A 13,090-nucleotide genomic window follows, 5' to 3' on the forward strand; every position below is an offset into this window, starting at 1 on the left:
CCTTTCTCCACCATGCCAGGGTGTTTGGGTGTCACTGCTTGTGCTGTAAGACCCTGAAAAGGCAACATTTCTGATGGGTTCTCAGTGCTGAAATGAAGGCATTTTTACAAAGAGAAGTCAGTTGCTTTGTAAGATGTTGATAAGAAGGAGGGTGTGCTGTTGAGATGTAAGTAAAGGGAGTAATGATGGGTTTCAGTCATCAACTCCTCATGCTCCATCCACAGAAACTCCAGCCAGAAGCACTTCTTTTTATAGTTCAGGACAGATTATTCTGCAACTTTTACACACATTTGCTGTTACATGTGCTTTGGATGCTAATCCAACATTTTACAGTATGACTGTTCTTGTACTAGTAATAACTGAAAACCTCAGCCAAATTAGTTCTCAAAAATATTTTACATACCCACATTATTTTCCATTACACTGCTTTCTTACTGTGTTTTAGTTTCATAAAGAGCTGCTTTATTACTGTCCATTGAGCTAACCAGGACCTGAGCTCTCACAGCATTATAATACTTACTTAAAAAGGTTTCAGAATGTTTAAAAAGCAGGAAGGTGTCCCTCTCCCCTAAATTTGAGAGAACTTAGTGACAGCCTGGGACATGCATGGGCTCTATGTTTTCTGGCTTTTGCATCACTTGAGTCAGTTGTATTGTCTGAGCCTCCTCAGATGGTTTTTATGCTCTGTTTTTTTTATAATTCAGGGTGCTTCTTGTGGTACCCCTTGTCTCCCTGGAACATACGGAGTGAACTGTTCCTCCGTGTGCAGCTGCAAAAATGGGGCCACCTGCTCACCTGTGGATGGTTCTTGTGCCTGCAAAGCAGGTAAGTGTCTCCTCAGATTCATTTTATTTCTCTGTAACTGTAAAATGAAACTGGTTTTTTGAAGTAGAGAAGAGGAAACTTAATGAGAAGCAGCCACTTTATGATTCTGCTGCTCTGGGAGGCAAAAACAAGGAGAACATGTTCTCAGTGAAGCACTCTGCTCTGCCAGGAGGTGTGTGGGGTGTACCCTTTATCTGATGTCAGCATTCCTAATCAAAACCATATAGAACCCCAGAATGGTTTTGTTGGAAATTACATAACTTTCCTGATTTTTTTTTAAATTATTGGTTTTCACTAACTTTTAATTAATTGTTTTTCATTATTCATAACCAGTATGTTAACTATAAGCAGTGTGTTGGTCTTGAAATACTTTTAGCCAGAATTCAGCAGTTTGTCATGAGCAGCTATTGTGGGAATACAGCTTGGGGAAAGTTACTGAAACTTCAAGTTTTCCTTAGCTCACTTTGACATGCTTCAATGAACAAAGTGTGGGGGAGGAGAGAGAGAGAGAGAGAGAGATGTGTTCAAACTGAACACAAGAAGTGCAGAATTTATGGGCTACAAAGACATTTTGCAGAAACCAGAAGATGAAGAAGACAACAAGATAACAAAGATTCCACATATGTGTGTTGGAAAGCCACTACCTGGGGAAAAGATAACAAAAAGACTAAAAAATACAGATTAATTAGCCTGAGAAGTGAGAAATCAATTACCAATGGAGGATAGAATTCTAATTAATGAAAGAGAATTATGTGATTTAGAACCAATGAATAATAATTTCTTTGTTTGCTGAAAAATTAAAATATGTGAAAAAGTTGTGTGTCTGCATCTGTGTGGAGGCCAGAATTTTGCCAGCAATACACACAGACCCTGGCCAGGAAAGGAATAAAGTAATGCCTGACTTGCTGACACTAAAAAGACAGTGTTAAAGGAGTTTATTTATGCCAAGGATTTTGGAGGATTTGGTAACAGTTTGGGTTGGAAGAGACCTTAAATCCCATCCAGTGCCACCCTCTGCTATGGGCAGGGACACCTTCCACTGTCCCAGGCTGCTCCAAGCCCTGTCCAGCCTGGCCTTGGGCACTGCCAGGGATGCAGGGGCAGCCCCAGCTGCTCTGGGCACCCTGCACCAGGGCCTCCCCACCCTGCCAGGGAACAATTCCTTCCCAATATCCCATCCAAATATCTCCTCTTTCAGTCTTAAACTATTCCCCCTGGTCCCATCACTGCTTCCCCTTGTAAAAAAGTCTCTCTCCAGCTATCTTAGGCCCTCTGATCCCCTTTGTGGATCCTCCTCTGGACTCATTTCAACAGATCCACACAATTTTCTGACAAAACCTTGCCTAACCTCGTTCCCAGTGTCCCTCAGCTGTGGTGCTGGGATTGCTGAGAAGGGAGGGAGAGGCTGCAGAATGCTCCCAAGCAAATCCCATGACCAGTCTACCTTGTAAACCCTTCCTGTCTAAAAAATGTTTTTTGTCAAAGCATGTGAACTGAGGAGAAGTGTTAGAGTTTCCTAGACAAAGAGCCACTAAATTTTTCAGGGACTGACAACTATTTAAATGAGTTGTGCAGCAAATGTGGAACTTCTACTCTTTCCAGAGACAGTGGAGCTAATTAAGGTAGATACCGCAAATTAGCCAGATTGTGAGGAGAAAAATATTCCTTGAGCAATACAGAATCCTATTTTCCTGTGCACTGTGCAGTTTTAGTCATACTACAGTGAAAAAGGACAGCAAGAAATAAAATTAAACCTAGGTACTTGTCATGTAAACAAATGAAAATTATAAATGCTGGGAAGACAGTTGAGGGAAAGTGTCTCAATTTCCTGGCCAGTGTGGTACCACATTTTTTTCCTGGAATGACCCCTAAATTTGAAGTTATCAATGAAGCACGAGGCAGACGGATTTCTGTGCATGTGTTTTGCATAGCCTATTGATCAGGCTCAGTGCAGAATTATTTTTCCCTCCACTTACTGTAAACAAGGTACAAAATTAGAAAGTTGGCCTGTGTCACTGGTGGTGGTAACATATGACTGACTGCCTCACACTGTTCCTCTTGGATCCGATGGATGATCACATTTTAAAAAATCTATTCACATCCCAGTCTATCCAGTCTGCAAACCATTGCTGTCAGGCATCATCAGTGGTGAATGCTGCATTTTAGAGCCATTTTCCATTACATTTCTTTTTGTATTTGGAGAGAAGTGCAGAAATCATCTAAAAGCTCTTCGGTGTTTCCTTGGAGAATCCAATTTACTCAATACTTCTATGGTTGTTTGTTTTGTTCTTTTTAGATAGCTGTTAAAACCATATTACAGGACTGTCTGTATTAAATGCTGGTGGAACAATTACGAAAGCAGCAGCTTGAGCCTAGGGATAATACTCCTAATTATTTTCAGTCTACACCTCAATACTCTCAGTGTAGTTAAGTGCTTCTCAGTGAAAAGTCAAGGTATCTCTATTTCCATTTCAGATCTTCCATCAGTCTCTTTTGGATGTTGGCACCCATCTGCAGATGTGTGCTGTGCACAGATGTTACAAGGTGCCCTTGAACACCTTTGTTTCAACCTGGACAAGCCCTCAGCTGAAGCTGTTGATAAATCCTGTAGTGAATGTTACCCCAGTATTGCCCATCTTGGAGACATGCCCCAAGGCAGGCAGAAGGAAGCATCCTCTGAGAGAAATGGGGGAATATCTGATTCATTTCTGACTTTAATCCCTTTTTTTTTTTGGCAGGTTGGCATGGTGTGGATTGCTCCATAAATTGCCCCAGTGGCACGTGGGGACTGGGCTGTAACCTGACCTGCCAATGCCTCAATGGAGGGGCTTGTAATGCTCTGGATGGGACCTGTACCTGTGCCCCGGGATGGAGGGGAGAGAAATGTGAACTCCCTTGCCAGGTAGTTCAAGAATTCCACCGAATTTTGAATTTTTGTAGGAGAATATTGGGCAGGGAGGGGTGTCTGTCATTCTTTGTCTTCATGGGAATGTGTCCCTTTGGAGCACACATGATGGGGTGCAGGGTCAGGGACAGGCACTAACAATTCTTCTAACAATTCTTCATCAAATGCTATCAAACTGCTACTGTTCAGATACTTTTAAGTTGTGAGAGAAAAATACAAAAAATACGCCCCAAATCAAATAATGCCATTTTAATTACCTTTTTCTAATGTCTGTGTTACAGTATGAATAAAGAATTTTCATTCTTTCTCAGTCAAAAGTGAGAACCTACTCTTAACCACCCATTTCCATGTGAAGTCTTTGCTTTTCTACTGGGGCTTTGACTTCTACTCTCTCCCAGACTTTGGAAAATCAGAAATCATTGTGAAGACAACGGCAAGCTCTTTATCAGTTCTGTTCCACCTTGTAATCTGTAGCTTCAGGGAAATAAAATACATAAATTCAAATACGTAATTTCAAAAGTTCTTAAATTGTAAAATTCCAAGTGCATTTGTTTCATCGTGTAACTGTTCAGTTTCAATTCTATTTCACACACGAAAAAAAAAGATAAATATTTTATAAAAAATTGATTTTTTCCAGGGTCCGTTGTTTTCAGTGATGGGCTTCAATTTTTTTGGAAATTTTTAACAAAATTAATCAGTAAAATAAACTGCTCTCTGGTCTTCTTTTCCCTTCCCCTGTCATTTGTTAACTTCGGCAATATATTTGCAGAGCAGGTTGTTGGTTTGATACAACTGCAAAGGAATTACCTGAAGTGGGCACACACCCTGTAAATTCCCCTCTCATATCACATTTTAAGCCTCTTTCAGTTTGGACAAGCTCTGCTGAGCAATAACGTGATGGGAGTAGCTGAACTATAGCAGAAAACTGTAAATCACCGTTTTGAATGAAAATTTGTTCTGCTGAACTGCACTCAGAACACTCAGGAGTGATTTTTGGGGCTTTATTTTTGGTTTTAAGACAAAACACTTCGGTAGAGAGTAAAGTGGCAAAGAAGGTTGAATATATTCTGGAAAGCTGATGGCAGTTCCACCTGTGCAGTATTTCCAACAACACATCTCCATCAAAAGACTGATTTTTCTGTTTCCACAAGCAGCTTTGTTTATCCCTTAGTGCCCGAATCTGAAGGATGATGAGACCTCCCAAGCTCCATTAGCTCTTCAAAACTGACATTTAAAAAAGACATGTATTGTTTCAGAGCAGTTGCATCACTATCCTAAACTTAGTAAAATAATGCTGAATTATTATACAGTAACATAATTTCTGTATCAGATAATTCATCATGCCCATGCTCATTGTCTTCCTCTCCCTCTCTCCATGTGCATCAATGTCCACAAGCATTTACCTATTTCAAATGCAAATTCTGCTTCAATTTCCAGAGCAGGGGAACAAACAGAAAACTAATTCAAATACGTCCAGTTGTCTGAAATGTTTTCTTGTCTGAGCAGAGACTTTATTTAAATCAACGTATTTCAATTTGTTTCAGTAACTTCAGAACATTATTATCACTGCTCAGATTGTTGTTCAAGATTTGAAGTACAGTTTGGACTTCAGTCCAAGTACAGAGCAGCCTAAAAATACTGCCTTTCAGCAGCATATTTGAGGATTTCCTTTCATTCCAAATCTGATTATATGCAAAGGAAATGCTTAATCTTTTCTTTTTCTGTATGTAAAAGTGCATTGTTGATATGAGCAAAAGGCCCCTTACACTGAAGTAATGTAAGATTTTGTTCTACTTTAGACTTGAAAGACTGGCAGTTGAATAGCTAAATCCTGTGGCACTTGGTCGGAATATATGCATGAACATCAAAGAACAGCAGATTAATTTTCATATAGGTTTTATTCAGATTTTTAATGCGACTGACACCAATTTTTAGCCTTGAATGTAAATGATTGGGGTTTAAACCTGACATGTTTTTTTCCTGTTTTTCCTTTGCTGTGGGTAACCCTGAAGTATTACTGTAAATTATACTGGCTTTTTTTCCATGCCTTTTTTTTTTTTTTAATTTGGTTTTGATACTTTTTATTCAAGTTGACGGTTGTACTTTGCCTTGTTTGGAGACTGCAGTTATAAAGAATCTGCTCTTCTCAGTTTCTTAGGTTGATTTTTTTGTGAAATTATCCACAAATCTGTGTGCCAGCTTCTATGGAAGAAGCAGGAAAAGCATCCATGCTTTGCACAGCTGAATACACCAACAGAAGTGTTTCAGCTTGTAACTTCAATCTCTCTTGTTGGTTCAAAAAATATTGCATAGGTAAAAATAAAAGTTTTGTTCTGTACACTGCTCCACAGACAAAGATTATCTCCTTCTGATGGAGCATAGAGCATACACTGTAGTGCAGAGAGAAATGTTTTTAATCAAAAGAGAAATGTTTCTAATCAAAAGAAAGTGATAGTTTGCATTATTTATGCAGTGAACCTCACACTGAAGATATCTTGTAATTTAATGGTTTTCACTCGTTTCCTTAAAAATTATGCCTCTGTGTGGTACCCTTTTTGACCCATAAGCAGAGATCTCAGGGTTTGATGCAGAAAGGAGAGTTAATTGCTTTAGTCTGGGATTTTTCAAGAGAGTATAATTCATTCTTTATCTTCCCCTCTTTAATGAAAGAACGAAAGCGTGGGATGCTGACATGTTCCAAACGCCCAAAGTATTTTACATTAAGATCAGCCTAAAGATTCAGGAGAGATCTGTGGTTGCATTTTGAGGCAGGGCTGACCATAACTTGCTCTCCTCTAACTCCCAGCTGTCATCATCTCTTGTTTTTTGTTGCCACAGGATGGTACCTACGGCATGGACTGTGCCGAGCGCTGTGACTGCAGCCACGCTGATGGGTGCCACCCCACCACGGGCTACTGCCGCTGCCTCCCGGGATGGTCAGGTACAGGAGACATCCTTGGGAAGCACAAACAGAATTTCCCACCTAGTGGCACTTGGTTTTGTGGGTAAAGGAAGAGTTTGTGAGGCTGGGAAGGGAAAATGGGCTGGTTCTGTGGCAGCCGTGTCCCTCCTGTGACTCACGGGTGGGGAAGCTTGGTCCAGTGTGGGATCTGCAGAAGACTGGGAAACTTTAAAGCTTGGGCACCTCCACAACATAATTCCTTACAAAAGTGGTGATCAACTGTAAATATCCAAGGTTGTTCTGGCAGCTTTGGAGTAAAGCATGACATCCAGGAACTCAGGAGGCTTTGTTCAGGCAGCCACAAAGAGGATGAACCTTGCAGAAACTGTGCTGCCGTTTCAGAGTCTCAGCCTTTTTAAAGTTTCTCTGCACTTATTTTGTCCTGTATGAAAACTTCCTCAATTCTTTTTTTTTCTTTTTACATTGTGATTTGAAGAACTATATCTGTCTAATCATTCACCAAAATTTGTGTTTGGCACTGTTGTTGCACCTTCTTGTTGGTGGAGAGCAAGATTTTTTGAGAACATGATGAAGCCATACAGAAGGGCAGCCATCATGAAATATTCCCTGTATCTCTAGGTGGGAGTTTTAGTTCGTGCAAGGACTTCTAAGCTTTAAAGTTGGAAGAGCTCTTTGATCTTCAGTAAAGTTTAATTGACACTGTAAGTTTGTCCTTCTTGGAGTGTTCCAGACTTGCTGCTTCACTGTGATGCTGCAGTGTTGCAAGGGTCTCACATCACCTGTCTGTGTGGGCTCGTTCGATTTAATAACGAGGAGTCAGCATGAAAAACAAACCTTAAATGAGCAAAGCATGTTTGTGCTCTGAAAAGCAGTGATTTGGGTTTTATTTGTGATTTCAGATACATTCCACTCTTCTCTAAACGAATGTTTTTCCTAATTGACCTGTAGGTTCATGATAGAATTGTTTTCTTTTTTCTACGGTGCTTTTAGACAAAGTAGGTGGAGGTGAGCTTATGATTTCCTCACAGATAGATACAGTCTTAGTATTGTTTTTTTCCCAAGCCTTTATTTTTGTATGCTCTTTCTTCCTGGCTCTGTGGATGGATTGCAAGCATCTTGTTTGAAGTACATAATACTCTGTGTCTACAATTCAGTTTGATTAGTTGTAGCTGATTACAGCTTACCTGCTGTTTTTTCTACTTTCTGTTCAGATGAACATGACTTTTGTGATTATTGGGGGTAGGAAGTGGAAATCTCTGGGGGATACAGATACACAGGCAGGAAGAGCTCCTGCTTTGCTTGGGGAGACCAAAACTACCTATTATTTACTCACTTTTTCTGTATATTAGCTCTTTGAGATGGCCTGTCTCACCATTCCCTCTCAGTGTGAGTGAGAGAGGCTTCCAGAGCCAGCACTCACCTAACCAAGACAGGATTTTTTTGGTTCAATTCTCTTCCCACAAGCTGCAGTGTGACTTGCCATCAGCCACTCAAGTGCCTCAGGAGTGCAAAAAATAGTAGTAGTTATTTGGGTGCATTATGAAAAAATATCATTAGCCTTATGCCATCTATTTGCTGTCTTTCCTGACACTACTTGTGTTAATTTTGTTATGATATTAATGTCCTTACTTTCAGGTAGTTTCAAGTAATTGTGTGTGTGCTTGGACACATTTCCACAAACTTACATTTGAATCTGCCCAAAATGTTATCTCATAAATTGCTAAATGTATTAATCAAAGAATACCCACCATAAAAACATGTGAACAGTTGCTGATCCTGGGCAGCCACAGTGCAGGTAGGTAGAGCTGTTCACAAGTCCCAAATGCATAGCTTGAAGTACATCCTGTGAGTCTTCTAAAATTCAGACAGATAGTCAGGATCAAAGGTGTGTTAATCAATGGATCCAGGTTAAAACACACAGTATTGAGAGGCCAGATTAAGAATCTAGCAGCTTTTTATATATAAAACTTACCTGGCCAGCATAATGTAATTAACCCAGGATGTGACTGACAGAGGCTTCAAGTGCAACATAAACCTTGACTGTGCTTGGATTCAGGTATAGGAAAGGATAATATAGTAATAATACACATAATACAATATATAATATATATAATATACATAATATATATTATATATATTATATATGTAATATATAATATATTAATATAACATAATAAAGACATAATAATTCTGTCTAGTGAAATCTTACTTTGCCTTCATACTTAGAAAGCAAAAAGACTTCACAAGAATGAGACTTAAGGCCTAAATATTGATAAAATGGATCCCCCATCCCTGGATGATGTCATCAGAACAGCATGTGTGTGACAGACTAGTTTTGACATGTTGGTGATGTCTAGACACACTTTACAACATCCACAGCATAGCTCATTTCATACTCAGTGTCTGGAAAAATCCTCCTCCCACACTTCGCATGTCAGAGCAATACCCACGAGGAATTCGGGCTTTGTGCAGATGCTTATATTTGGAATGATTAAAAAAAGGAGGGAATACTTCAGGAAAGGGCTCTCAAATAGCTGTGCTGTAATGCTGCATTGCAGGAATAGCAGTAGATTGTAGGATTAAGGAGGGAGGTTGTGCATAGATTTGTGTGGAGAAGCAGATGGAGGATGTGTGGTGAACACAGGAGCTTCTAAAGTGAAAGAAATTACGTAAGAGCGGCTTAGACTGGGGTTTTTTTGGTTGGATTTGTGAAAGTAACCATCAGACATACTAGTTTTGGGTGGGTAGTGTTACCTACCTAGTTAAAAAAAGAGAAGGAAAAACAGATTTTGGATTAGTCTAATGCTTATCTAACCCAAATGAAGGATTTAGTTGTTTAAAACCACTGGGAAGGTAGTGTTAAAAAATAAATACATTTGAGGAAGCTTAAAAATGTGAACTTGGGAGTATTTTTTCTTTTTAAGATGATGCCAAGGTGAACTTCCCAAAATGTTTTGATGCCATCAAAATTACGCAGAGTTTCCAAAACCGTATTTTAAATGCAGCATTTTCCTCAGCCCTGCAAACAGGACAGTTATCTACACTTCCCCCAGGGAATTTCGTCAGAGGGAGTAGTTTATGTAACTTTTCAGAAGCAAATGAAGGAGTGACAGGGTTGTCCCATAAGGCTGGGGAGCAGGAAACGCTGCATAGGAGGGTGGGTCAGTGACCTCAGGGCTCAGGGTGTGAGGGAGCTCTGAGCTGCTGACGTGGGCATGAGGGCTTGGCCTCAGCCTGCAGACAGAGCTGCAGCTCCCCATTGGTTCAACAATCAGATGCTGGAAGGTTTAGTCTTTTTAAGTAGTGTTTAGTTTGTTATAGAGTGCGCCCAGTGTATTCTCTTTTCCTTCTTAGGTTCTGCTTAGGAACAAAAGCTCAGTTTTTGACTGTTGTGTTAAAAACCTTGAGAAATAATTAAACTTGGCTTTCATTAGAGCTCTGTTTTTATTTAGGGTTGCTGGTTTTCATTTGGGTTCTGTTTTATTGTAAACAAAAGTGACTTAATTTATAGGACCCCTGTTAGAAACCCCACCCTCTTTTGTAGCTTACATCATGTTTTCCCTCTGCAGCAGCTTAATTCTGCTTAGGGAAGCAAGAGTTAAGGGTGATGTTTTTTTCCTGGCAGTCTGACCATTCCGTCACGTTCCAGGAGCCACATGACAGGATGGCACAAATGAGAAACATCCGCCCACACAGAGGATGATGTCTGCCCCAAGCTCTCATCCCTTGACATTTTCACTGTATCTTATAAATAACTTCTTTTTCATTTGGAGGAAAAATTCATTTCTCAATAGCTAGAAAGTGGAAAAGAGTGAGAACTATTAAAATAGAAAGCAGAAGAAACACACAGAAAATACACTGTCCCAATGGGTAATGATAGTTCTCCTATTAAATTATACCAAAACTTCAGGTCAACTTCCATTAAAAAGGTACATCTAACACTTTTCTCAACAAGCGAACAGCAAGCACCACGACAGTTTCATCCCTTAATCTTCTCTGTTCTGCAAGCAGCTGTCAAAATAAATTCTTCCCAAATTGCCTGCAAGATTAGAGAATTCCTATTCTTGCAAACTGAGGTTTCGCATTAAAGCATTAATCAATTAATTAAAGTGATATGATTAATTAATTAAAATGGCACCATTTTTTTTCCTCCAGACAGTTTGTTTATTAGTGTAATTGCAGTGATGTGGGTGTTCCTAATCACACCTCTCTGCTCTGCTTTCACTGGTGCAGCTCTGCCCTACCTTTGCATTTGCAAGGAGATGTCATGTCAGGGTGGCGTGACATTTGTTACTTTCAAAATCGATTTAAAGGCTATGTGATGCCAGGGATTATGGAATACCACCAGTCTGCTATCTGTACCAAAACAAAGGCATTGGTTTGTGGAAAAGACAGATGCAGTAATACCAGCCCGCACTTCACCAGCGGGCGTAGCATTCACCCACAGGCTGCAGCAGGACGGGTGTCGGTGACTTTTTCTGTGCTGGACACCTGCTGGCATTACTCAGCTCACCCATCACCAGATGTGTTGTTTCTGTGTCCTTCCATGTGCCTCTGACAGTGTTTCTGAGAGGCACATTTGTTGCTGGATTAGAAGGGGGAGGTCTGCCATCTGACACCCACCCCGCTGATGCGAACAGCCAGGTGCGCTGGGAGGCTGCAGCTCTGCCTCGACCCTCAGCTTTCCATGAGTATGCATTTTTTACCCTCCTACAAAAGAAAAAAACCCCAGAATTAGAAGAGTTCTGTTGTGGGTCTTCCTCACGTTTAGAGCAAAAAATCAGCTGCTGCCAGTGCACCCAAGCCAAGATTCTCTTGAAAGAATGTGGTTTACCCTTCCCCATGACTAGTTTCCCCTGGGCTCCTGAAGGATGAGGCCCCATTGGGACAAATACTCACTGCTGCAAAATGGAAGTGATAATCTGAGAACTCTCTTATGATAAATGACAAATTTACTTTTCAAACTTAGGGAGAGGAATTCTCCAATAAGAGGTTTGGCCCCAGCCCACATCTAGATTTTGCTGTGTCTGTATCTCTGTTGATCTTCACATGGAAGAAATACCACTCTTTTATTAAAAAATAGCTTTAAATCAGTGATTAGGTGTATCTGTTTTCTACCTATGGAGAAGTTAAAAAAGAGAGAAGTGTTATTTCCTGGTGGCTATCTAGAGACTGAGAGATGAAAAGAAGAGCACCTCTGGAGTGGATAACAGTATGTAGTGAGAGTATGGCCTTCAGAAAGATACCAGAAATGTCTCACAAGGGATTCTTCCACTAAAATTTGCAGATAAGGATGTTTGCCTTCAAACTCAGATGTTCTTGTTGACAGTCTTTTGTATCTGGCTTCCTACCAAAACATGCAGCCACAGACTCTCCTGCCGCTGCAGTGAAGCAGCTGAAATCTGAACTTCTAGAGAAAAATCTCTGATCCTCTCATTAGCTCCTCAATTTGGGACACTTTAATTAATTCCTCTGGGTCCCCTCAGCTGTGGAGCAAGGTACCTCCCTCCCTCAAAGACAAGTTGCTTCTAAATAGGACCTGTGACATTTTTCACCACTTCCCTTTCTTCGGGCTGCCCATCCATTATTTGACAGAGAAATTAGGAAAGTAATTCTCATCATCAGAAGTTACAGCTGCCTTGAATAGAAGTGTTAGTTTCTCTCAAATATGAAGGGCGAGCTCTTGGACCATAATGGGAAAGCATCATTAGCTTTAATGACACTCAAGATTTCCCCAGCCTTTGAAGGTCTTGTTCCTTCTTTAGTTTGGGCTAATATATGTCCAATTTTGCACTGACACCTGGGAAGTACACCAGTGTATAAACAGGTTTTAATGCTGAGCGGCTACACTGTAAAGTTCCATATGTGTTAGTGTAAATTGCACAGCAAATACACCTTTTTTACAGAAAAAAAAAATTCTTCTTAAAGTTTGGATAACCTTTTATCAGACTAATGGAAACATAATAATCTGGAAAACAACACTTATTCCAATAGCAAATTTGCTGGGGAAGAGAGTAAGAAATAATTGGCAATTTTTTTTTTTCCCCTTCAAGTGCTAAAACAAATTAGCTCTTTGTTGATGTGACTTGGATGCATCACTGAGCCTCAACTTAAAAATATAGCATGGGGAGTGTGTAAATACTCTGCTAGCATGGGCAGAAGCAGTGGTGTCCCTAAAGCATTCCTTACTTCATTCATGCAATTACGAATGCTGGGGGAATGCTGATTTGGATGTGAGGCCCCCAGCATAAAGCACTGGGCATTAAATGCACGAGCATTTCTTCAGAGCAGCTTAGCTGAAGTTTATCATGACCATTCAGCTATTGCCTAGCAACTTGTGAAGGCCATCAAAGAGCTCTTTGTCCATAGCTCTGGCAAAAACATTTTCTTGCAGATATCCTTATCAGTATAAGAACCAACATGAAAACGTAATAAAA

At 40.2% G+C, this 13,090-nt stretch overlaps 1 protein-coding gene across 2 annotated transcripts in view; it reads left to right on the forward strand.

The window, feature by feature from the left end:
* MEGF10 (multiple EGF like domains 10) overlaps positions 1-13,090 on the forward strand; it is an 85,911-nt gene that overhangs the window by 50,621 nt on the left and 22,200 nt on the right. For both annotated transcript variants that reach the window (XM_039567355.1, XM_039567356.1), the window contains 3 exons: positions 705-825; positions 3,564-3,727; positions 6,569-6,671. In XM_039567355.1, coding sequence (XP_039423289.1) covers positions 705-825; positions 3,564-3,727; positions 6,569-6,671 — 388 coding nt within the window. The remainder of the gene's footprint in view (positions 1-704; positions 826-3,563; positions 3,728-6,568; positions 6,672-13,090) is intronic.

Source organism: Corvus cornix, chromosome Z (assembly GCF_000738735.6).
Source record: "Corvus cornix cornix isolate S_Up_H32 chromosome Z, ASM73873v5, whole genome shotgun sequence".
Lineage (NCBI taxonomy): Eukaryota > Metazoa > Chordata > Aves > Passeriformes > Corvidae > Corvus > Corvus cornix.